This window comes from Desmodus rotundus, chromosome 10 (genome assembly GCF_022682495.2).
Source record: "Desmodus rotundus isolate HL8 chromosome 10, HLdesRot8A.1, whole genome shotgun sequence".
Classification (NCBI taxonomy): domain Eukaryota; kingdom Metazoa; phylum Chordata; class Mammalia; order Chiroptera; family Phyllostomidae; genus Desmodus; species Desmodus rotundus.
In genome coordinates this window covers 44,195,544-44,222,773 of record NC_071396.1, presented here as the reverse complement: position 1 = coordinate 44,222,773, position 27,230 = coordinate 44,195,544, and the positions used below count along the sequence as shown (strand labels likewise).

Below are 27,230 nucleotides of genomic sequence, written 5' to 3'. Positions count from 1 at the left end.
AACTCGGAGGGAGAAAGTCTGTGTTAAGTCCTTAGTCCATTGCAGACCCTCTAAGAAGAGACTTCTGAGAATCCTGCAGCTTCTTCCACTGCCCCAACCCCCACTGGTTTTTACAGCCAGAACTTATGGCAACTTCCTGGCACTGGAACCCTGGGTTGGATGGTCTAGGTGTAGGGCTGGGATTCTTCACTCTGAGGTATCCCTACCAGTTTTTATCCACCACACATGGGTGTGGGACTGCCTGTTCAGTGTCCCTTTGCCTCTGCCCCTCCTACCTGGGACTTCTTTAATTCATTGGTTGCTGGGCTTCCATACAGCTTGATTTTCTGATGATTCTGGGTGATACTTGTTTTGTAGTCTAGTGGTAATGTTTGCTGTGGTTGTGTGAGGAGGCGAACTGTGTTTATCTACGTATGCCTCCATCTTGATTGGCATGTCCCACCCACCTTTTAAAAAATTTAGTTTTTTTTAAATGGAAGTGTGAGTCTGTTTCTTTATTTATGCTTTCTTTTTTTATTTGTTTAGAAGCCTTTCTCCCAAAGAATATAAAAGTACACTTTCTCTTAGTACTAATTCAGTTTTAGTTTTTTCCCAAAGAGCTAGTCAGAGGCTACAACACTTTTAAATGAATCACCTGTGTTACTACAGTTCTTTATATATTCAAATATGAATGTTTTTAAAGTTGTTTATAGCTGTTGTCTAATACTGCTCCCAAAATACTATAATAATTTACTTTTATAAGATATTCCATAATTGTGGCTTTAGTCTGTATCGGATGTTTTACTTTTATGCAACTCATACTGGTGGTAGATGTTCAACAATTGCAGTTAGCAGGGGTCTTTTATAATCAGTGTTACAGACTAGATGAAGGCAGAAATTTTAAAAGAATTTTCACACACAACTGTATTGAGATCAGTTATATCTGTTTTGTTTTTAAGAAAATTGTATTAATAAAAGTGATAGTACCAGAATTTCTTGGTTAACATCTAGGTTTTTTAGGCTGTTTGTTTCTTTCCTATATTGATATATTTCATTGATAACCTTTGCTAAAGAAATTGTTTTTCTGTTTTTATAGTTTTGGTAAGCAGTTTGGAGGAAAAAGAGGATGTGATTGTCTTGTATTAGAGCCTTCAGAAATGATTGTGGTAAGAACTTTAAAGAATGCTGAATTGTTTTTTGATATGCTTCAGTTTCAACTTAAATGTAGTAGGCTTTTAAACACTCACGGCGGTTCCATTACGATGACTTTTTAAATATTTTATTGAGTAGCATCAGAACCACCTAACAAGTTTGATACATTTTCATCTGCTTAAATTTTTTTTGGTCCTTGAGAGAATTTGAAACATGATACAATTCTATATAACATATTCCAGATTTGGTAGTTTCTTTTACCACTTCTACCAGAAAATTTAAAGAGGTTTTAAAAAGTGACCCTGACTTTTCAAGTGTTTTTGCTTTTCTCTTCAATGTAATTAATAATCTTTGAACATCCATATTCTGTGTCCTCAACTTGCGGTAAAGACATAGAAAAAAATAAAAGGCAATTTTACTCAAATAAGAAATGGTTTACATCTTGTTATTTGTACTTTAAGAGTGTACTTAGGAATAATTCTATACTTTTTCATAAGAAAGCTAGGTAGTTGATGTAACTTGAGAAAAGTCTGGTTTTTGTGTTTTGTGTTTTGTTTTAAAGCACTAGAAGAATCTGGAACACAGCTCCCTTTTACCTTGTTCTGAGATGACCTCACTAAAAAGTAACTTATACTGAATGGGCCCGTTGTCCTACTGGCATCTCATGTAGATGATTGTGTCATCTGATTGGACTTAAACTATTGAGAAGTGAGGTTGGATTCTTAATGAAGCATTTTAATGCCAGGGTGCTAAAAAACCTAAACCACTTTCCATTTCCATGGTGCTGTAGTCAGATTGACATCTTCACATAGTTTGTTTTCTCTTGGCCAAACTGCATCATCTACATCATCATGAATTCAGTGTTCTGTGTTTTATAAAAGCAAGTGGATTTTCAGCTTGCAGAAGACAAAGATTATGTCCGATTCAGAGTGCTGCCCGCGTAGTAAGTATTCAGTCAGTTGTGCTTGAATTCAAGTTCGGACTCTACATGTTGTTTGCAAGTGTTGTCTATAGATGGCATGTTTATTAAGGCCCCAGTACTACATTTTAAAAATAAACATATTGAGGGACACGGCAAGGAAGCTACATCAGGCACTGCTGGTTGTCTCAGTTGTCAGTTGATGTATTTTGTGTTTCTCACACTTTGTGGGACAAGAGGCGTGCTTTTACTGTGGTGTCCACGTAGTTGTGCTGTGGTAAAGTGCACTTAACATAGAATCGGCCATCTTAACCATTTTTAAAAATGCAACTTGAGAAAAGTTATTAAATTACTTTTCTTTTGAAATTAAAGGGAAGCTTATACTTTCCCCTCCCCAGCCCTGCAGTTAGCCTTTTCTCTGAGCAGACCTGCTTGGTTCTCCTGGAGGAGGTAGTGCTGTGTAGAAACCGAGATCTGGCTGCCGGTTGTTTTCATCGCTCCAGGTGACTCATTGCTCTCGGGGCCTCTCAGTGAAGACAGCTAGAGAGCGTGTCTGAATGTACACACACCCACACACACCTATATTTTTTATGTCTGCATAGCTATGTTTAAAACCCAGAGTTTGTTTTTGCTTTTCCCTTTTGCTTATTCGTAGTTCTTTTCTCTAATAAATAAGAAACTTGCTTTCCATTATCATCAATATATATACTTACGCATAAGGTCGTTTAAGAATTGCTTGCCCATAACATTGTAGGAATAGCACTGTCAGCTAGAGTATGAACATACATACATACATATATTTTAAGTGTACACTTTGTTGAGATTTTAAAAATGCGCACCCCTTATAACGTACCTCCCTATCAAAACATACAATATTTCCATCACTCACTCTATAATCTAAGGAACTATTCCAAGAATTAGAGGGAACAGGAAAAAGGACACAGGAGCCTGATTGCAGGGACACATTGGCCAAATCTGGGATAGTTTGGTAATCTGGGATAGTTTGGTAATCCAAATTAAAAATCATAGTAATTGATAATACCCCCATGTATAATATAACAATTTTTAAGTCTTACAGAAGGAACGAAGGAAATGAAGAAAGGAAGGGGTAGGGAGGGAGGCAGAGAGGGAGGGAGGAAGGGAGGGAGGGAGGAAGGAAGGAAGGAAGGAAAAGTTTTTCTTAATTGTCCAATGCCAACTAATAAATATGGAACAAATAGTCTAGAACATCATTAATGAATGGTGAAACTTGTGACCGATGTTTAGTTAGAACCAAAATACCTACATAGTCTCAGAGTTAATCTCTCCACAAACCATTTACAAAGGGAAAATTACTGAATTTCTGATGGGTAGACATAAAGGATACTCCTGTGACAGAAATTGTCCCTACCACCATCATTGTGGATATAAACCGATACTCTACCACTCCTGATATGAATCACTGAGAAGGACAAGACATCATTTTTGCTATATTCCTGCCAGAAATGGATGCCCGAATCTAATTTTTAGGGAATAATCAGGCAAACAAATTTAAGACATTCTACAGATTGACTGGTTTATACTCTTTAAAACATCCCAACGTCAAGAAACAGATGAAGGAAGTGTTCCAGATTAAAGGAGAAAAAAAGACATAACTAAATACAACGCTTGATCTTACACTAAATATTGAAGGGAGGGTGGGGCTTAAGTGTAAATGTTGTTGGTACAATTGACCAAATTTGAATAGACTGAAGTTTATTAGGTGATATTTCCTGATTTTGATTACTGAGGTTTGTAAGACAAAGTCTTTGTTCTTAGGAAATGTATGTTGACATATTTGGGGTCAACAAGCACTCTCTTACTCAAATTTATACTCGAGTGTTTCAGGAAAAAATGAGTGTATATACATAAATATTTCAAAATTACCAAAAAATGACATCAAGTATATATACTTACAGTTGGTAATTTTGAAATTTCAAAACCACATTATATTGATGATGAGCATAGTTTAAAATGCTTTATGAGTTATAGGAGAAAATAATTTGAAATGATTTTAAGATTTTCTTTTATTGAACTTACTGGGGTGAGAGTGGTTAATGAAATTATACAGATTTAAGGTGTACAGTTCTATAGTGCATCATTTGTATATTGTATTGTGTGTGCACCACCCAACTCATGTCTCTTTCCATCACCATTTGTCCCTCCTTGCCCCTCTCCTGCCTCCTCCAACCCCATTTCCTTCTGGTAGTGAGTGTACTGTTGTCTGTCTCTAGCACAGGTGGCAAACACAAGGCCCGCGGGCCTACTCCGGCCCTCCACCTTGCTTTATCCAGCCCAGCACTTTGTTTCTACCCAGTGGCAGTGCCAAGCTCCTTGCCTCTAGTTAAGGAGTAGGTACATTTATACAGTCCTAATGTTACATCTGGCCCTTTGAAGGCAACCGAAAGGCTGATGTGGCCCCCGGTGAAAACGAGTCCGGCACCCCTGGTCTACAGGATTCTTTTTTATTTTTCTGAATTCCTTCACCTTTTTCACCCACCCTCCCAACACTTTCCCCTCTGACAGTTAAGAGTGTGTTTCTGTTTTATTTGTTGATTTATTTTGATCATTAGATTCTGCATATAAGTAAAATCATATGGTATTTGTCTTTCTCTGACTGGCTTGTATCACTTACCATAATACTCTCCAGGCCCATTCATCCTGTTGCAAAGGGTAAGATTTTCTTCTTTTTAACCACCGAATAGCGTTCCATCGTGTAAGTGTACCACAGCTTTTTTATCCTCTCATCTATGGTGGGCACTTGGGTTGCTTCCAAATTTTGGCTATTGTATGTAAAGCTGCAGCAAACAATAGGGGTGTGTATACTCTTTGAATCATTGTTTTGGGTTTCTTCTGATATATACCCAGAAGTGGAATCGCTGGGTCAAAAGTCAGATCCATTTTTAATGTTTTGAGGTCTCTCCATATTGCTTTCCACAGTGGTAGCACCAGTCTGCATTCCCACCAACAGCGTGCAAGGGTTCCCCTCTCTCCACATCCTCACCAGCACTTGTTTGTTGATTTATTGATGGTGGCCATTCTGACAGGTGTGGGTTCATACCTCACTGTGGTTTTCATTTGTGTTTCTCTGGCCACTAGTGACATTGAGCCTCTTTTCATATGTCTGTTGGCCATTTGTATGTCCTCTGTGGAAGAGTGTCTGTTCAGGTCCTTTGCCCCTTTTTTAATTGGATTGTTTGGGTTTTTGGTGGTGTGTTTTATAAGTTCTTCATAGATTTTGGATATTAACCCCTCACCTATGTTCTCCCATTCAGTGTGTCGTCCTTTCGTTTTGTTGATGGTTTCCTTTGTTGTGCAAAAACTTTTTAGTTTGATGTGGTCCCATCTATTTATTTTTTTCTTTTGTTTCCCTTGGCCGAGGAGATATAGGAAAAGATATATTGCTATGAGAAATGTCTGAGATTTTATTGCTCATATTTTCTGCTAGGATTATTTGGTTTCAAGTGTTACATTTAAGTCTTTAATCCATTTCAAGTATATTCTTTTGTGTGGCTTAAGGAGGTGATCTGGTTTTATTTTTTTGCATATACCTAATTTCTCCAACATCATTTATTGAATAGACTACCTTTACTCTATTCTATGTTCTTGCCTTCTTTGTCAAATATAATTGACCATAAAGGCATGGGTTTATTTCTGGACTTTCTATTCTATTCCATATGTCTGTTCTTATGCCAGTACCATCCTGTTTTGATTCCTGTGGCTTTGTAGTATAGTTTCATATCAGATAGCATGATTCTTCCAACTTTGTTCTTCTTTCTCAACATTGCTGTGGCTATTTGTGGTCTTTTGTGGTTCCGTATAAATTTTTGAAATACTTGTTCTAATTCTGTGAAATACGCTATTGGTAGGGATTGCTTTGGGTAGTATGGACATATTAATAATGCTAATTCTTCCTATTCATGAACATGGTAAATACTTCCACTGACTTGTATCTTCTGTAATTTCTTTTTCAGTGTCTTACAATTTTCCAAGTACAGGTCTTTTACATTCATGGTTAAATTCATTCCTAGGTATTTCAGTTTATTTTTTTATGCAATTATAATTGGGATTCTTTCTTATTTTTCCTTTCTAATAGTTCCTTATTGGTGTATAAAAATGCAACTGAGCCATGACTGTTGTGCCTCAGTGGGTTGGGCATTGTCCTGAGAACTGAGAGGTCACTCGTTCAGTTCTCAGTCAGGACACGTGCCTGGGTTGTGGGCCACGTCCCCAGTTGAGGGCGTGCAAGAGGCAACCAATTGATGTTTCTCTTGCACACTGATGCTCTCTTACTCCCTCCCTAAAAATAAATAAAATCTTAAAAAAAAAATACAACTGACTTCTCAGTAATTGTTTGTATCCTCCTTTTACTGAATTTGCCACATTTTGCCATGTGTAATGCACACTTTTTTGCCCAAATTTTTGAGGGAAAAATAAGGAGCGCATTTATACTTGGGTAGTACTGATTTGTTACCACTACATAAAATTTATTGTACCATAATATGTTAAAAAATAAATGCTAAAATTCCTTTATAATAAAAACACATACTTAAATATAAACAAATTAAAAATTCAATTAAAAGATTAAAATGAATTTTTTTTTTCCCTGAAAGTTTGGGCCAAAAAGTTGGGTGCACATTATACTGGGCAAAATATGGTATTTATCAATCCTAGTTATATTTTTGGTGGAATCTTCAGGGTTCTCTATATACAGTATTGGGTCATTTGCAAGTAATGACAGGTTTTTTTTTCTGATTTTGATGCCTTTTATTTCTTCTTGTCTGATTGCTGTGGATAGGACTTTCAGTACAGTGTTGAATAAGAGCGGTGAGAGCAGACATCCCTGTCCTGTTCTTTATGTTAAGGGAAATGCTTTTAATTTTTGCCCATTGAGTATGAATACTGGCTGCAGGTTTGTCACAGTTGGCCTTTATTATGTTGAGCTATGTTCTCTGTACACCCACTTTACTGAGTTTTTATCATAAATGAGTAATTGATTTTATCAAATGATTTTTCTGCATCTCGGTATGATCATATGATTTTTTTTTATCCTTCATTTTTTTACGTGGTGTATCATGTTTATTGATTTTCAGATATTGTACCAACCTTGCATCCCAGGAGCAAATCCCCCCTCGTCATGATGTGTTATCTTTTTAAAGTGTTGCTGGATTTGGTTTGCTAATAACTTTTTTGAGGATTTTAGCATCTATTTCCACTAGGGACATTGGCCTATAATTTTTTCTTTGTTGTGTCTTTATCTGGTTTTAGAATTAGGATAATGCTGGTCTCATAAATTGAGCAAGAGAGTTTTCTTACCTTGAAGTTTCTGGAATAGTTTGAGAAGGATAGGCGTTAGTGCTTTTCTGAATATTTTGTAGAATTCGCCTATGGGAGTTTTTTTATTACTACTTCAATTTCATTAATTGTAATCTGTCCATTTAGATTTTCAGATTCTTGCTGATTCCATTTTGGAAGATTTTATGTTTCTAGAAATTTATCTGTTTCATCCAGAACGTCCAATGTGTTGGCCTATAGTTGTTTGTAATACTTTCTTACAGTCCCTCATTTCTGTGAAGTCAGTTTTTCTGTTTTCATTTTTCATTTTCTTTATTTGGGTCCTCTTTTGATGAGGCTGGTTAAAGATTTGTCAATCTTGTTTATCTTTCTACAGATACAACTCTTGTTTTTATTGATTTTTGTATTTTTTAGCCTCTGTTTTGTTTACTTCTGCTCTAATCTTTATTATTTTCTTCCTTTTACTCACTTTGGGCTTTGTTAGCTGTTCTATTTCTCATTCCTTTTAGTGTTGAGTTATATTGTTTATTTGAGATTTTTCTTGTTTCTCAGTGAACTCTCTGAATTCTCCTCTTAGAACTGCTCTCGCCGTGCTCTGCACACTTTGAGTTGTTGTGCTGTCTTTCTCATTTGTTTCAAGGTATCTTGACTTATTCCGTGATATCATTGTTAACCCAGTGTGTGTTTTTCAGTTTTTTTTCTTGTGTTTGATTTCTAGTTTCATACCATTATGATTAGAAGAAATGCTTGATGTGGTTTCTGTGTTCTTAAATTTATTGAGAATGTTCTGTGACCTAACGTGTGGTCTATTTTAGAAAATGTCCCATGTGCACTTAAAAAGAATATATATTCTGCTGTAGTGGGATGGAATGCTTTGGAGAGACTAGTTAAGCCCATCTGATCTAGTCTGTCATTTCAGGCCGCTGTCTCCTTGTTGATTTCCTGTCCGGAAGATCTGTCCATCGATGTCAGTGGCGTGTTAAAGGTCCATACCATGACTGTGTTACTATGATCTCTCTCTTTGTGTCCATCAGTATTTGCTTCATGTATTCAGGTGCTCCTGTGTTGGGCGCATAAATGTTTGCAAGAGTTGTGTCCTCGTGTTGGATTGTTCCCATTATCATTAGGTAGTATTTGTCTTTGTCTCCTACTATAGCCATTTCTTTAAAGTCTGTTATGTCAGATATAAGTATTGTTACACCAGCTTTTCTTTCATTTCCATTTGTATGAAATATCTTTTTGCATGTCTTCTAGCCTGTGTGTATCTTTTCCTCTGAGTGGGTCTCTTGTAGACAGCAGATATATTGGTCTTTTCTTATCCATTCTGCTACCCTGTGCCTTTAATTGGAGCATTTAAATCATTAACATTTAAAGTGATTGTTACTAAGTACGTATTTATTGCCATTGTATTTTTTTATACCTATGTTTCTCTTTGGAGGTTCTTCTTAATGAAGACCCTTTAACATTTCTTGTAATACTGGTTTGATGGTAACAAACTCCTTTAGCTTTTTTTTGTCTTGGAAACTCTATTATTTCTTCTTTAAATTTAAATGATAGCCTTGCTGAGTAACGTCGTCTTGATCGTAGGGTTCTTGCTTTTCATTACTTTGAATATTTTATGCCAGTCCCTTCTGACCTGAAATGTTTTGTTGAGAAATCAGCAGTCTAATGGGAGCTCCCTTGTATGTAACTGTCTTTCTCCTGCTGCTTTTAACATTCTGTCTCTGTCTTTAACCTTTGCCATTTTAACTGTGATGTGTCTTGGTGTAGGCCTCTTTGGGTTTGTCTTGTTGGGTCTCTTTTAGCTTCCTGGTCTTGTGTGTCTTTTTTTCTTCATCAGGCTAGGGAAGTTTTCAGTCATTATTTCTTGAAACAGGTTCTCAATACCTTCTTTGTCTTCCCCTTCCAATACCCCCGTGATGCTGATGTATTTATGAGTTGTTTATTATTTCATGGATGCTGGCATAAGACACTTGGCCAGAAACAACAAACCTTATGACTCACAGTGTAACAAGCAGAATAATGATTAGTATATTTCCTTAGGTTTCTTTTTCTCTCCCAAGTTCTTTGGAGGCAGTGCTGGATGGCCTAGGTGGATACTAAACACATAGTAGGTTTGCATTGCAGCTAAGAAACACTGAGTTTGGGGAATATACTGGTTTTATGTAAGGAAACCTGCTCTTGTTCCAGCAGGAACATTACCTTTTCCTTCAGGATTGCTCATTACAAACACAGCTATGAGAAATGGCTAAGTGAATGAGTGCTTAGGACTTTGTATTTTTGGCAAACTCAGTGAAATGTGTAGAAGCACAAGATGCCCAAGGAAGACTGCCTTTCCCAACAGGCAGGAAAAGGGTAATAAGAAAACAAGCTGACAGTAACAGGTATTGGCAGTGGTATAGTGTAATGATTTTCGACTGGCATGCCACAAGAATTTTTAAAACATGCGATATCTGATTATTTAGTCAGGGGCATTGACCTGTTTTCCCTTAGACTGTCAAAAAAATGTGACAATAGCCAACACAGCAATAGCTGTTCGGTGTAAATACCCTGTCTTGAACCATAAATATATAGGTCATTTATTGATAATAGAGGTACATCTTATTTGTCATGTCACATAATAATAATTGTGTCCGATTGATTAATTCTTGGTACTAGAAATCCTCACATACAAATATAGGCACCTGATTTTTTAAAAAGTCACTTTGGAGCAAAAAGGGAAGGTAATTATTATTTTTTGTAAGTCAATCCAAATTATACCTACTTTTTGTCAGCTTGGCAAAAAATATATTTCTTGGTGTGCTGCAGAATTTTAGTAATTAGTTTATGTATGCCTTGAGATGAAAAAGGTTGAAAATCACTGGTATAGAGAAATTAAAGCCCTCATACATTGCTGGTCCAAATATAAAATGGTACAGCTACTTTGGAAAACAGTTTGATAATTCCTCAAAGAGTTAAAAATAGAGTTACCACGTGACCCATCAGTTTCACTCCTAAATATATACCCAAGAGAATTGAAAACATGTCAACATAAAATCTTGGTCATTACTGTTCATAATATTGATAATAGCTGAAAAGTGGAAACAAATCAAATGTCCATCAACTTGATAAATGAATAAACAAAATGTTATATGTCCATATGATGGAAAATTTTCTGCAGTAAGAAGGAATCAAGTATTGATACATACTATAATATGGATGAACTTTGAAAACATCATTCTAAATAAAAAAGAAGCCAGACAGAAAAAGCCACATATGGTATGATCCCATTGATATTTATATGAAATATCCAGAAGAGGAAAATCTGTAAGACAAAAAATAGATGCTAATGGATATGGGCGTGGTTTTTGTTTTGTTTTTTGGCGGGGCATGATTAAAATGTTCTGAAACTAGGTAATGGTAATAGTTGTGTAACTTTGCGTGAATACATCAAAACCCACCGAATTGTACACTTTAAAAAGGTGAATTAGCCCTGGCTACTGTGGCTCGATAGATTGAGTACCAACCTGCGAACCAAAGTGTTGCTGCTTCAATTCCAAGTCAGGGCACTTGCCTCGTTTGTGGGCCAGGTCCCCAGTAGTGGGTGCTGGAGAGGCAACCACACACTGATGTTTCCCTCTTTCTCCTTCCCTTCCTCTCTCTCTAAAAATAAACAAATACAATCTAAAAAAAAAGGGAGCAGTATAAATTATATGGTATGTGAATTATATCTCAATAAAAAATTGCATGTGAAAAAGAATGCAGAGACAAAGGGCATTTGAAAAGGTAGAAATGCAAAACAAAAATACAGGTCTTCCTAATTACAAAAAAAACCCTTTTATTTAAAAGCAAAGAATACGTATTTCAAAGAATAAAGCAAAGTATACATAATTATAAAACATTATCACAAAATTGAGGTAAATATTAGTCATACTAATAAAAGTGAATGGGCTTTGTCCACCTATTTTAAGGAAAATGCTATTGTCATTAGGAATCATTTTTTTTTCTTACATAAGAGTTACACAAATTTAAAGATATTAAGTAAAATTCCAGTCAAAAATTTGAATGGTAAAAATGTCAGTATCAACATATGACTTTTCTTTTTCTTAAAAATATTTCCCAAGTTGGTTCACCCTATGAAAAGTGTCCCCTGGGCTTTTTATTGCAAGAGCTTGGAAGAAGTGGCAACTAAGTAGTTTTAATTATTTTTAATGGTTAAAGAACCCAGATTGTGGTGAGTAAATACCATTCCCCCACTAAAAGGTAACGAGTCTCCATGAAATAAAAATGGCTGACATCATCACATGTGAAGGGGGTAATTATTTGGGATTTCTTGTGGTAGAAAGCAAAGAAATACCAAAAACGATTGGGATTCTGTCAGAAGTTCATAGTTATTTAAAAGGGGTATCTGGAGTATCAAAAAATATTGTTAAATTTTATCAGAAACTTTTTCTGCATTTATTACATTGATCTGTGTTTTTTTCTCTTTTAATCTCTTTGTGGAGGTCACAGTAAAAAAATTACATTATAGGTCATGTGTATCCAAGAGATACATTCATTACTAGTATGTGCTGAAATGCGGGGGGGGGGGAACATTAAAAGCACTGCGAATTTGCATTTATTATATTTATCAATTTTTTATTTCAGTTACAATCTAGAAATTATTAAAGAAATGTAAACAAAGAATAAAAATTTTTCTTTTCAAATAATGGAAACGTGGATATTGCTAAAAAACACAACCAAAAAATGTCTTTAACATCAATTAATAAGAATTTTCAATATTTGACTTTGCAAAAACAGTTGTAAAGTCTTGGTAAACAATGTTGCTCAGCTCAAGGCATAAATACTTTTCGCAACACTTGCAAAAGTATTTTGATAAGCCACTCAAGTAGCATTCACTGAATTTCTTCAGCGTCTCTTGAATGCTGATATATTTTCCAGCCATTTCCAATGGTAAATGAAAAAAACCCCACAACACTGACTTCAAAGTTTGTGGGGGTGGGGACCTACAGCAACACTATGGAGTTTCCAGTATCTCTCAAATACAATTTACTGTTGAATATCACACCCTTACGAAAAACGCATTATAACCAAACTGACAGGTTAAATGTTACGACTTCACATTAGTCATGTACAGACGTGCAGCTAGTCATGACCTGGGACCTATGCACCTGATATGTGTAATAGTGTTTAAGAAGGGAGTTTATCTCTCAGATCAGACATGACCTCCATCGGGTTAATATCACTTACATTAATAGATCTTCTCATTTTAAACTACCCTTGCATGCCCAGTAAAACCTTGATGTGAGCTCTTTTTTTTTTTTTTCCTGCATTTCTGGGCCCACTTTGATAAGAGTTTAGGATTTTTGCATTCGTTATTTCTTACTGAGATGTACCTGTGATTTTAATTTCTAGCAGTCTTTTGTCTTATATTTGTATCAGGATACTGCGCGTCGTAATACTTGGGGACTGTTATCTTTCTTACAGATTTGTGTAAGATTGGTTTTGGGGTGTTTTAAACCGGGAATGCCTTTCACTTATATTCCTTGTGATTGCGGACAGGCCGGGTTAACTTTGTCCACGTGTGCTTTGTGTTCTTTCATTTGTCTCGTTCTTGCTTTCTTTTGTAGTAAGTACCCTTGCCCCCACACAACACAGTCCCTTAGATACTGCGTTTGGTCTGTTCTTTCTGTGCTACTCTAGCTACTTTTATATGCCTACTTAAAAATATCAAAGTTAGTAAGTAGCGAACTTATACACGTTTAGTGCTGGTGACAGAATCCAAATGTAATTGCAGTTGTGTAGTGTTTTAGTTCTCCTTACTTTCTGCTTTATTGTATTCACTTATGCAATCATTTATGAAGATATTTAATAGTGTATTTAGCGTTTTATTTTTGCTTTCAATTCTTGTATGTAAGACCTTATTTAATGTGCACGTGTTATGTTTGAGGTATTCCCTTAAAGTTGTTTTGTTTTTTTTATAAAGGTGTTTTGCTGGTGAATATCTCAGCTGGGTGTATTTTGCGTGTGTGTGCCTGAAAATGTCTTTATTTTGCATCCTTCTTGAGGATGGTTTTGCCATCAATGCAACTTTTGGAGGAGAATCTTTTTTCTTCAGCACACTCTGTACATTCTGTTTGCTGGAATCCATTGTTTTTGAGATGTCAGTGATTAATGTAATTGCCTTTCCTTTATAGCTGATGTGTATTTTCTCTCTGGCCTCATTAAAAGTCTTCTGTTTATCTTTATTGTGTGAATTTATAATTGTAATTTCTAATTGTTCTGTTTTGGATTTGTTGGGCTGCTTTGGGCTTTCTTTTTTTTTGTTGTTGTTAAATTAAAAAGTCAATTTCTCTTTGGTGTATGTCTCATTTCTCTTTTTGTTATCACCTTCTTGAAATTTGTTTAGATAGATGTTTAGTCTTTTCACCCCACCTCTGTATCTCTTACGATTTCTTTATTTTCATCTCTTCCTGACTTGGTGCTGCGTACTGTGCATGTTGGTGTTTGAGACAGGGTATCTCTTCGAGTTCTTGTCCTTGTTGCTGACTCCTTGCTAGCCTGGCAGTGGTGACAAGGGCGCTTGGGGAAGAAAATTGTTTTCTGTCCTGGTCAGTCCTTACTTACTTGGCTGCTATTTATAATCTCTGGCTCATTTTCAAGTTTCTTTTGTTTGAAAGTTTTTAAAATTATAGCTTTATATTTTCTGGTATTTCCAGTTATTCGAATGCTTGCGAGTACGATTCTGCTGTGATCCTCACACTGTTTATTGTCGCTCATCATGTCTCACTTGCTTACAGGATTGGATTTTCTTGTGCTTAGGTGGGGTTTTTTGATATGTTTGTACATGAGTGTATATGTCTTGAACTTTAGGTGTGGGAATTTTTTGAGGTTTGGGCTGAAGTTGCATTCTTGCAAAGAGGTTTTAAATTTGTTTTTGTCAGTTGTGTATGCACATATCAGTCCTGAACTACTTCAGATTTGCTTATGTGCTTAAGGTGTTATGAATTCAGACAACAGTCTTGCATGTGGGATAGCTTATTTTTTTAATTCTCAGGAGATGTTTTTTGTTCGGTTGCTTTTTTCCACTCTCTTCTGTCAATGCCAAGTTTTCTTCCTACCCCTGCAGGGTGGGCTTATACAGTGCTCTCAGCCTTTACACTGAGGGTGTGGCTATTTGGGATGAGTTTTCTGAGCAAGTCTCCTGTTGGATTCCCCATGCTTGGTGGATTTTCTATTTTATTTCCTGTCTCTCTTTCACCCTACAACTCAAAGTGGAAGGCCCAGTCTCCTAGAATAGAGAAACTGGTGGAGCAGAGGCTTTGTTGGTAGCCCACCTCCTGGTAGTCTTGGTTTACTTCATTCTTGGTCTTTGGCTTTTTTACTTTTGTGCCATTTCAGTATGCATTTGCAAAGTTTTATTTTCTGAAAGTCTCACATTTTGCTTGTTTTTAAAGGGAGCTTTGTTAAGGGCACTTAAACCTTTATACATTATTCAATTTTTTTCATTTGATGCTTTTCCCAAAATTTTTCATTTGATAGTTTTCCCAAAATTGAGGCTTAAAAACTCCTTCCCTAAATTCAGTTTACTACTGTGCTTGCTTTGAAAAGCCTTTATTGTTTAAATCTCTGCTTTTACCTAATAAATGGTAGATATTAAAAGATTTAAGAGTCTTGTGATATTGGAATTTCACCTAAAGTAGATAATCTAGTTCATCCTTTAGGGTAGGGCAGTATGAAGGAGATGAGCTTTTTTGTCACACTTGGGTTTTGAGACCTTACCCACTTACGTGAATTACTTCTTAAGTTTTGTGAGATTCTGTAGCACCTTCTAAAACCAACTTGTAGTAAGGCCATTGTGAGCCTTGAATGATGTAACTTAGTTTCTGGTAAAGGGCCTAGCGCAGTGCTTCAGGAAATACCATGGTTGTCCTTTTAATTTTTAGCAGAGGGAATTGAATTACAAGGAGGAGGTATGTATTTGCTGCCTACACCAAAGTCTGTCATTGTTGAGCTGAAAATCAATTCCCTGTCTCTTCTGGGTTTTACCTTTCAGAAGAGCGGTGTGCGGTGACTTATTCTGTCTACCTGTATATTTCTTGAATACCTTATACATATTTCCAAGGACCTAACATAATTGGGGAGAGAGAATTTAATAGAATTTAATGAAATACCCATTTTATGGCACATTTTTTAAATGTTAAGTGAACAAAGATAGCTCTATAATACAGTTCCTGTCTTAGAGAGCTTGTTAGCTTGTTAGTGAGGAAGGCTTAGCTAATAATTATGGTCACTGTGCTTAGTACTATAGAAGGAGTCGCATCTTCCTGAGACAGAGTAGGGGTTGTATGTACTGGGTCATGCAGTATGGGTAAGATGCTAGGAGATGGGCAGAGGAGGAATGGACTTTTAGGCAGAAGTAACGGCAGTGTATGCAAAGGCCTGAAGGCTGCAGGGAGCATGTCCTGTTTATGAGAAGCCTAGGTTGTGTGCACAACAGTAAACCAGCCACAGTCTGAGGAAAGGAATGTCTCTGGTGTTTATGGAGGAGAAGGCAATTGGGATGTGTCTTACATGATAGGGTTTCAGCGTGTAAAAATAGAATGGGTAGGATAAAACAAATCGAGGAAATAATTTACTTAGCAGAATAGTCACATTGACTTGGCCACTCGCTCTTGAACTCTCACACCTAAAACAGCAGCTCAGACATCAGTTCTTTCTGAGAAATCATCAGGGAATTTTGCATATCTCATTTGAATTTTTATATGAGAGGGGTTTTTTTTTGTGGGGAGGAAGAAAGGGAGTGGTTTTTCCAGGCTTACACATATAAAGTGATAAAAATATTTGGGGGAGGGAGTATATGTGAGTTTGAATATCCAGTGCAACAGTTTAAATTTTGTTTGGTAACCATTAGTGGTCCATTGTAGCAGTCAGAACAAGAGACCTGATGTAGTGACGATTTATCTGGGTGATTTATCTGGCCACGCCAGTTGGAATTAGAGAGGAACACGTCTGAAGTGGCAGGATCACCTACTACTGTCTTTCAGGACTGAAGTGATTAACACTTGAGTAAGTGGTAGTAATAATAAGAATAAAAGAAAGGGCATTATGAAGTTGACTTATACAAAGAATGGACAAGTTCTAAGAAATGATTGAAGATAAGGCCCTGGCCAGTGTGGTTCAGTTGGTTGGAGTGTCGTCCTGTAAACCACAGGTCGTCTGCTTGATTCCCCATCACGGCATGAATGTGTACGAGAGGCAACCAATTGATGTTTCTCTCCTTCTCTCTTCCTTCCCCTCCTCTCTAAAAATCAAACAATTTTTTAAAAAGGGAAAAGATTGAAGATAAGGTTTGGAAGACAAGCAGGACTTGGAAATGTTGATGCAATTTCATACTTGGGTGACTAGGACATTTTTTATATCAGCAAAAGATAACACATTAGTAGAAAAAGTAGTTGTGGGAGAAAACAGAAATCATTTGTTATTTATTGGATGTGAAGTTAATGATAAGGTACACTTTAGGACATATCCTTTGTAAAAGTAAGTTTTTAAAATTGTGGTTAGTCTGTAATTAGGAGGTATGGTCTTGTGTCGGTAGCATAAGTTTTGAAGACAGGACTGTATTCCAAATCACCTTTAATGTGTATCACTGTTCTGAGACTGGAAAGTTATAAATCTCTTTGGAGTTTACTTAGTTCATCTATAAACTACAGATAGTAATACCTGCCTACGGGGCTCTTGTGTGAAGTGCATAGTATGGTGTGTATGCATGCTGGCTCATTTTAAGCCCTCAGTAAATGTTAGTTTTCCCTTCTTCCTTAAAAAATGCTAGCCTTACTCTTGGCTATTGCCATACATTAAGATGGACACCAAACACTAATACGTTAATGTTTATAAAGTCATGGAAATCAAATCCTTGATTGTTCGCTAAATAAAATATGCATATAATTAGGCAGTTTGTGATTAGACTAACAAAGAAGTTAAAATTATTGAATGTGTAGGTGTAGTTAACAGCCTTCATTTCTGGTAAGTGACTTTACTTAGATGATACATGTTTATGTGAGCAAGAGTGACTGTTTCCTGGAAGGAAACTGTGGTCTCCAGATCTTTATAGTAACATCACCTTCAATCTTTCTGAACTTGTGAGCATTATACAGACTGTGTTCCTGAGGCAGTTTCTTGAGGAGTAAATGAAGCTTCCTTATGAGCTTGTTAAGACTCCATAGACTGTCAGTAATATGGAAAAATTGGATATTTAATCAGGAATGTGAACATGTGTTTCAGGTAGAGAACTCCAAAGATAATGAAGATAATATTCTCCAAAGAGAAATTCCGGCTAGACAGTCCCGACGAAGGTTCCGGAAAATTAACCATAAAGGAGAGCGCCAAACCATTACTGATGATGCGGACACTAACAGCTACCTTTCGGTGAGTACATTTAGGGACATTTCCTGGATCTTTCTTAATTTTCATGTACAGTATCTTCGTTTTACATATATTTTGGTAATATCAACACTTAGGACTCTACGTGTCAAAGTTTGGGGCTAGTAAATACAGCTACGTAAATTTTAAAAATACTTCTTGGTCTAGTTGGGTAGAAATACTCTTAACAGTGAGAGTTTAGTTTTGTTTTTTTTGTTTTTTTTGAGAGTTTTGTTTGTATTTTCCTTTTAAATAATGTAAAAAATAATTCTTAGTGTATTTTTTTAGACATAAATGTGGATTTTCTTGCCTTTTTATTGCCTGAATGGAATATAGAGTCCTGAAAAGTCAGGTAATGGACTCATTGGGAGCTTTTTTTGTGATAACGCTATGAGACATACAAAAGAAATAAAAATACATGAATTATGCTGTTCAGGTGTGGGACAGATAGGCATAATATATACTCATTCTTGTAGAAACATATGCAAGTGTTAAAGGTGTATGTAACATGGAAATATTGAAAAAGAAGCAGATGAGATAATTAACTTGTGTAACACCTGAAAGACCATAAGCTCTTTCTTCAGAAGTCTTCAGTTTTGTAAATGTAGATAACTTCATTTTAGACTGAAAAGTAGTTGAATAAAGAAGGATAATCTAAAAAAGAATAAATGTATGTTTATTTTATCAGTTTTCAAAGGACTCATCCCCCCAAATATAAAAACAGTCTAGAGATTGATCACAGCAAAATTCTTCAGGGTATGTTTAGTTCCTTTTGTTGTCAGAAATAGAAAGTTACTTATTCCAAGTTAGGAACAAAGAGGAATATTCATAAAGGGAGTAGTTTGTACGGGAATAAGTGTTAAATTTAAGGCAGCTCTAAGGATTTAGTCACATTTGCATAATTTCACTGATTCAGTACATTCTATTTCTGACAATAAACAATAATTATCTGCATCTTGATAATACAAAGTTCTTTTCCTGTTCTTATGATTTAATTTCTTTTTATACTAAATCTCCCCATTGCTAATTAATTTAAACCAACATGTTTTGCCTTACTATGTAAGTAATGTGTGTCTATTTTAAATATGTCTAAATTTAAAAGTTTAGTCTCACAACCCATTGTACCTATTGTCTTAATGATGTCATAATATTCCACTATAAAAATTACCATAATTTATTCAGTTTTCAATATTAGATAATTTACATCTTTGTGGTTACATATTTTTTAATGTATTTTATTGACTGTGCTATTACAGTTGTCCCATTTTTTTCCTCCCCTTAATTCCCCTCCACCCTGCACGCCTTCCCATCAGTATTCCCCCGCCTTAGTTCATGTCCACGGGTTGTACATATAAGTTCTTTGGCTTCCTCATTTCCTAAACTATTCTTAACCTCCCCCTGTCTATTTTCTGCCTACTATTTATGCTGCTTATTCCCTGTACCTTTTCCCCATTCTCTCCCTGTCGATAACCCTCCATGTGATCTCCATTTCTGTGATTCTGTTCCTGTTCTAGTTGTTTGCTTAGTTTGTTTTTGTTTTTGTTTTTTAAGTTCAGTTGATATTTATGAATTTGTTGTCATTTTTACTGTTCGTATTTTGTATCATCTTCTTTTTCTTAGATAAGTCCCTTTAACATTTCATATAATTAAGGGCTTGGAGATGATGAACTTCTTTAACTTGACCCTATCTGGGAAGCACTTTATCTGCCTTCCATTCTAAATGATAGCTTTGCTTGATAGAGTAATCTTGGCTGTAGGTCATTGCTTCTCATGACTTGGAATACTTCTTTCCAGCCACTTCTTGCCTGCAAGGTCTCTTTTGAGAAATCAGCTGATAGTCTTGTGGAAATGCCTTTGTAGGTAATTCTCCTTTTCTCTTGATACTTTTAAGATTCTCTCCTTATCTTTATTTAATCTTGGGTAATATAATTATGATGTGCCTTAGTGTGTACTTCCTTGGGTCCAACTTCTTTGGGACTCTCTGAGCGTCCTAGACTTCCTGGAAGTCTGTTTCCTCTGCCAGATCAGGGAAGTTCTTCATTATTTTTTCAAATAAGTTTTCAATTTCTTGCTCTTCCTCTACTCCTTCTGGCACCCCTATGATTTGAATGTTGGAATGTTTAAAGTTGTTTCGGAGGTTCCTAAGCCTCTCCTCGGTTTTTTTTTTTTTTTTTGAATTCTTGTTTCTTCATTTTGTTCTGATTGGATGTTTACTTCTTCCTTTTGCTCCACATCATTGATTTGAGTCCCGGTTTCCTTCCCATCATTGTTGGTTCCCAGTATATTTTGCTATATTTCACTTTGCATAGTCTTCACTTCTTCCTCTATTTTGTGACCATACTCAACCATTTGTGTAGCATCCTGATTACCAGTGTTTTGAACTCTGCATCTGATAGGTTGGCTATCTCTTCATTGCTTAGTTGTATTTTTGTAGCTTTGATCTGTTCTTTTCATTTGGGCCATAATTTCTTTGTCTTGGAGCAGCTGTTACGTAGCAAGGGGCGGAGCAACCCACTTGGCTGTGTTTTGGTGCAGTCTGCAGGGGAGGGGTCTGCTGGACTCTTGCCAGCTTTCAATCACTCCTCTCACTCCCCTCAAGCAAATTGGACTCTTCTGGTGGTGATTCCTGGTGGATGGTTTTGTGTAGATTCTAGGACCCCTGTGGTTCTCTCCAACAAACTTTCCTGTGAGGCTGGGAGTTTCTCCCACCACCACAATTCCCAAAGGTTTTTTGTCAGAAGTTTTGAGGCTTTATTTCCCCACACTGGAACCCTGGGTTGTGCAGTCTGTCTCGCTCCCCAGTTGTTCCTCCGGGGTTATCTGCAGGCAGATGTGGGACTGGCTGGTTTGCTAGCTGGTCCCCGCCCGGTCCTCCAGCCACCACCTTGCTGTGTGACCTCTGTGCCCCTCCTGCCAATCTAGAGGAATGTTTCTTCTTTAACTCCTTGGTTGTCGGGCTTCCATACAATTCGATTTTCTGGCAGTTGTGGTTGTTTTTTGTTCTTATATTTGTTGGCCTTCTTTTGGTTGTGCGAGGAGGCAAAGTGTGTCTACCTACGCCTCCATCTCGGCCGGAAGTCTTCTCTTTGTGGTTATGTATGCCTATATCTTGGTTTCTTTAGAAAAAATCTTAAGGAGTAGAATTGCTAAATCAAAATATCTCTGTGCTGTTTTGCTCTCCTTATGTGAGTTAGAGTGGACAGATTTTGTGTGTGTTTTGATTGCTGGCCTATTCTAGGCTGCACTTGAGTGTTCTCATCCCATGTTTTTCGGTGTCTGAAAGTTGTCCTTTGGGGATATGCTGGTTTCCTGAGTGGCCAGGAAGAGCAGTAGTCAGTCACACTGCTTGGGATCCTGTCCATTTGATGGCTTTAAATAAAGACTGACCTTTTTGCATGCAAAGGTTTATATAGCAAGTTTTGGGTGGTTATCCTACTAAGTTCCATCAGGAATTTGGCAGATAATGGGAGGGGGAGAACTAAGTTGATTCACATTTAGATAAAACTGATTTACTAACCATGAGACTGGGTTGGAGAAGGATTTTTGGTCCTGTTACTTGCATTTGTTAATTTCTAGAAGTAATAGATTTTTTTTCCTAAACAAGACACATTTCAGACACCTTAGAAATGCAGTTATGAAGAGGTTTTCATTTACTTGTATGATTCATTCTTAATTTCACCAATTATGTAAAACCTGTGCATCTGGCCAATTCCTAGGTAGATAGTCTGGATAAGAATACTGTGTAGCAAAAAATCTTAATTAGTGTTAATTAAACATCCAATAATGAAGCATTGAGTAGAGAATTGGTGTTATGGCTACTTACAGGTTTCTTTCTTTTATTCTACTGGCAACAGTTTCCAAAGAGAGGAAAATCAGGAGGAATCATTTGAAAGTTTCTTTTCTCATTTGCAAACTGTAATCAACTTTTTCTTTCTAGAATGCTGAGGGTCAATATTCTTAGAGATGTATAGAGCCTTTGTCACTGCTGTTTTCTCCATCATAATTATTACTTCATTATATCAAGGTTTTGTAAATATTAAGGATTTTGCATGTATTTTCTAACTGAATGCTTAGAATGATTGAAAAGGTTAGTTTATTCTTATAAAATACTTTCATAGTTTGTGGTACTTTTGTTTTGCATAAGGATGAGAAGTGTAATTTTTATTTAAATTTGCACCTGAGGATATGTATGCTGATTTTTTTAAAGAGAGAGGAAGGGAGTCTGGGGAGGAGAGAAACATTAATCAGTTGCCTCCTGTATGCTCCCCAACCAGGGATCAAACCCACAGCCAGGTGTGTGCCCTGACCGGGAATCAAACCCAGAACTTTTTGGTGCACGGGAGGATGCTACAACCAGCTAAGCCACCCATGCAGAGGCAAGAGAACCATAATTTTAATGTGAAAGGTTTTTTTTTTCTTTAATGCTAAAAAGAGCATCTCTATTACAGTAATAACATTTTTGAAACTCCTTTGGGTATTGCTGTCAGAGCTTGCGACACATTTAAATGCCTCCAAATTTAAGGGAGGCATTAAGGGAGGCATCCAGGGATTTCAGAGCTTCAGTCTTTCACAAGGGTGTATTTGATATTCAGAAACAGCAAAACAGTTATTGGAAGCAATATTCAATGACTAAGATGGGTAATTAAGCCAAGTAGAAATAGTCTAGTATAGTGATATTCAACCTTTTTCATTTCATGGTACACATAAACTAATTAAAAATTCTGTGGAACACACAAAAATATATTTTTTTGCCAATCTGATGAAAAAAACAGGTATAATTTTGATTGATTTGCAAATAATAATGATACTAATTACCATATTTTGCTGAGTATAAGGCGCTCCTGTGTATAATGCACCCCCACAATTTTGACCTACACTTTTGGGGGAAAATATTTTTCATTTTAATTTTTTATTTCAATTATTTATTTATATTTAGATACTTGTGTTTTTGTATTGTAAAGGAATTTTAGCATTTATTTTTGAATATATTATGGTACAAGAAATTTTATGTGAAAGATAATTATAAAAAACGGCAAGGTATTTCAGGCACTACCCATGTATAATGTGCATCCTTATTTTTCCCTCAAGAGTTTGGGCAAAAAAATGTGTTTTATACACAGAAAAATAGGATACTTACCCTTTTGCTCCAAAGTGACTTTTTAAAAATCAGGTGCCTATATTTCTGTGTAAGGATTTCTGGCACCAAGAATTGATCAGTCAGGGCACAACCTTACTATGAACGTGACCAGTAAGATGCAACTCTGTTACATGGTCTCTGTATTGTTTAAGACAGGGCATTCGCACCGAACGGTTATTGTTGTGTTGTCTGTTGTCATTGTTTTTATTGGAAACTCTTAAGTGAAAAGAGGTTAGTGCAGCTGACTAAATAGTAAGGAATTGCATATTTTACAAATTCTTGCATGCCCTGGCTGGTGCGGCTTATTGTCCTTTAAAGCAAAAGGCTATGGGTTCAATTCCCAGTAAGGGCACATGCCTAGGTTGTGGGTTGGGACAAACTATAAGAGGTTACCAATTGATGTTTCTCTCCCTCCCTCTCTCAGTCCCTTCACCTCTCTCTCAAAATTAATAAGTATGTCCTTGAGTGAGAATAAAAAAATAAAAATAAAATAACAGTCTTAAAAAATTGGGGGCACATTGGTTGAAAATCACTGGTCTGGTATGTAGATGAGCTGTCTTTCTTGAATCCTTCCTCCACTAAATACATGATTGGGGTTTTTCAACCAAAGCTTTTGTGCTTTGGTTGCTTTACATCTAAAAATGAGGATGGTAGTGTCAGGTCTGCCTATGTTACTGAATTACTTGGAATATACAAGGGGCACCAAAAAAACCAGAATTATCTTCTGGAGGGTGGGCCCTTGTAGTACAGGCTTCCCACTTAGGCAAGTGTCCTATGAACCCATTTGTTTTCGTGTACCAGCTGATCATGTTGTGAGAGAGGCCGCGTTTGGCTTCAGTGAATTTTTTAATTATATTTTATTTATTATGTGATTATAGATGTCCTTATTTTCCCCCTTTGCCACCCCTCTACCCACTACACCCTACTCCCTCAGGCAATCCCCACACCATGGTTCATGTCCATGGGTCATACATATAAATTCTTTGGCTACTCAATTTCATATTCTGTACTGTACATCTCCATGGCTATTCTGTAACTACCTATTTGTACTTCTTCATCCCCTCCTCCTCACTTGTTCCCCCACACACCCCTCACATCTGGCAACCATCAAAGCGCTCTCTATATCTATGATTCGTTCTCTGTTCTTGCTTGCTTAGATTTTTTTTTTTTACATTCAGTTGTTGATAGATTTGTGGTTTTTGCCATTTTCTTGTTCATAGTTTTGATCTTCTTTTTCTTAAGTAAGTCCCTTTAACATTTCATAGAATAAGGGCTTGGTGGTGATGAACTACTTTGGTTTTTTCTTGTCTGGGAAGCTCTTCATGTGCCCTTCGACTCTAAATGATATCTTTGCTGGGTAGAACAATCTTGGCTGTAGGCCCCTGTGTTTCATGATTTTGAATATTTCTTGCCAGTCCCTCTGGCCTGCGAAGTTTCCCTTGAGAAATCAGCTAACAGTCTTACAATAACTTCCCTGTAGGTAACTGACTTCTTTTGCTGCTTTAAAATTCTCTCTTTATCTTTTAACCTTTGGTGTTTTAATAATGATGTGTCTTTTTATTATATTTTAATACAAAAATACTGGAGTGGGCCTTTTTGCATCCATCTTGTATGGGACTCTCTGTGCTTCCTACATTAGCATGTCTATTTCCTTCACCAAGTTAGGGAAGTTTTCTTTCATTATTTTTTCAAATAGATTTCTAATTTCTTGCTCTTTCTCTTCTCCTTCTGGCACCCCTATTATTCCAATGTTGGACCTCTTAGTTGTCCCAGAGGCTGCTTATACTATCCTCATTTTTTTAGATTCTTTTTCCTTCTTATTGTTTTGATTGGTTGTTTTTTGCTTCCTTATGTTCCGAATCATTGATCTGATTCTCAGCTTCATCCATTCTACTGTTATTACCCTGTATAACATTCTTTATTTCAATTAGAGTTTCTTTTGTTCCTGACTGGATCTTTTTTATGCTGCTGAGGTTCTCACTAAGTTCCTTGAGCATCCTTATAACCAGTATTTTGAAACTCTGCATCTGGTAGATTGCTTATCTCCATTTTGTTTAGTCCTTTTTATGGAGTTTTGATCTGTTCTTTCATTTGAGCTATGTTTCTCTGTCTCCTCATTTTGGCAGCCTCCCTGTGTTTGTTCCTGTGTATTAGGTAGAGCTGCTTTGACTCCATGTCTTCTTAGTGTGGCCTAATGTAGTAGGTGTCCTGTAGGGTCCAGTGGCACAGCCTCTTCTATCACCCAAGCTGGGTACTGGAGCTGTGCCCTCTGTGTTGACTGAGTACACCCTCCTCTTGTAGTTGAACCTTGGTTGCTGTTGGCCAGTCAGTGGGAGGGATTTACCTAGATCAGTCTGCTGTGAGGACTGCCTTTAACTAATTACCACCAACCTCTGCCCTCCATGGAGGATCAGCTGTGCAGGGGCAGGGTGGTGGTGCTCTCACGTGGTCTATAGCTGTCCACAGGGTACACTGGCCCTGGGGTTTCCCCGGTGGTGCAGGCCAAGTTCAGTCTGGAACTGTGTTTTGCCGGGGGCACCCTGCCTGAGTTATAAAACAATCTGAAATGGCTGCTACTTGTGCTGGGTTTGGAGATTCCCAGGGGGAAGCCAATCTGTGAATCTAATCTGGCTGTTGCTAGGGTTCATTGAAGCCAGCTGTTGCTTGTTTGATAGGATTTAGCAGCCAAAACCAGCCATTGATATGGAAAAGCAGCTTCATTGGGCACGGTAAGTTTGGTGGGGCAGATCTCTGGGGATCTCCAAAGTGAGTCAAACAGTGTTATCCAGGTTGCTGGAGTCTCAGATATGGCACCAGTTTGCTGGCTCTGTGCAGGAAGGGTTTAGAAAGGGGACAGTGGCACCTCTTGCCTTGATGCCAGACACTTCAGTCTCTCCCAGTATACCATTGGTGCCTTTCAAGCTGCTACTGTGGTGCCGGAGCTCAGAGGGAGTGAGTCTGAGTGGGTGAGTCCATGTGTGGGTTCTTCAAGAGGAACTGCTTTGGGCTGTAGCAGTTTGTTCCATCAACTCAATCGTCACTGGTTTTTGCAGCCAGAATTTGTGAGGACTTATCTTCCTTACACTGGAACCCTGGGCTGAGGTGCCTGGTGTGGGGCTGGGACTCTTTGCTCCCAATATGTTGTGCCTAAATTTTTATGCACCATATATGGGTGAGGGACCAGTCCTTTCCGTGTGTGTGCCTCTCCTACCTGTCTGGATAGATGTGGTTTCTTTAATTCTGTAGTTGTCAGACTTCCATGCAACTCTGTTTTTGATGGTTCTTGAGTCATGGTTGTTAAGTATTTTGTTTGTGATTTTGTTGTGGTTGTGCGAAGAGGCAAGCCTTGTCTGCCTTTGCCGTCATCTTGACTGGAAGTCTCTATGAATTTTTTTTGAAGACTATTGTCATGTTTGCCCATTTCATGATGGGTGATTTATGGGTGCACCTGCCCACACCGCGCTGACAGTTCAGCAGTTTTTGACCAAAACCAGCATGAACCCTGTGTCCCACCCTCCCTGTTTACCCGATCTTGCCATCAGCGACTTTTTTTTGTTTACCTGGATGAAAAAAGTCCTCAAAGGGAAATGCTTTGATGATGTGGGAGAGGTGAAGGAAAAAATGGCAGAAGCACTAAAAGGCATCAAAATTGACAAGTTCTAAAACAGCAGTGGAAAAAACATCTCAGTAGGTGTATTGCATGGGATAGAGAGTATTTTGAGGTGAGAGTATTTTGAAGTTGAAACATGTAAGAATAAATACACAATTTTTCATTAATAACTTACGGGTTTTGGGGGCGGTCCCCCTCATATGTGTACACCCACAGTCTGACTGTTCAATAATAATTAGATTTTTCCTCTCCAGGGCCCTCCTCTCAGTTTCCTCGTGTCAGTCATTTGCTTTAGTGTTCACTGCCGTTCTTTCTATAACCGTTGTGATGGCAATTTTTTACACTCTCCCAGCCAGCTTTCATTGTAGGAGCACCTTTATGTTGGCACACTGAACAGTGGCTGGATACTTCACTTGACCATGGATGTGACACCTTGAGGCTTTTAACAGAATGTGATTTTCTTTCGTGGATTCTGTGTGCGCCTTATTAATGAAGTCATTCCTGCAATAAGAAACAGAATCCTACCTCCCAACCTGTTCATGAGAAGTAGAGGATTTGGGCTCAAACATATGTTTGCTGAGATCTCCTCATGGAGAATATCTTAATGCTGCTGAGGCTGCTATAACAATACCACAGACTCAGTGGCTTATAAACAACACAGATTTATTTCTCACAATTCTGGAGGTAGATTCCTGACCTCTCGCTGTCTCCTCACATGG

At 37.2% G+C, this 27,230-nt stretch overlaps 1 protein-coding gene across 9 annotated transcripts in view; it reads left to right on the top strand.

Annotated features, from left to right (window-relative positions):
* The window catches only part of RAPGEF6 (Rap guanine nucleotide exchange factor 6), a 187,858-nt gene that overhangs the window by 46,795 nt on the left and 113,833 nt on the right, over positions 1–27,230 (top strand). For 8 of the 9 annotated variants that reach the window (XM_053912195.2, XM_053912196.2, XM_053912194.2 and 5 more), the window contains exons 5-6: positions 1,076–1,145; positions 17,627–17,770. In XM_053912195.2, the coding sequence (XP_053768170.1) occupies positions 1,076–1,145; positions 17,627–17,770 (214 nt within the window). The remainder of the gene's footprint in view (positions 1–1,075; positions 1,146–17,626; positions 17,771–27,230) is intronic. The other variant, XM_053912199.1, reaches the window with a different exon arrangement.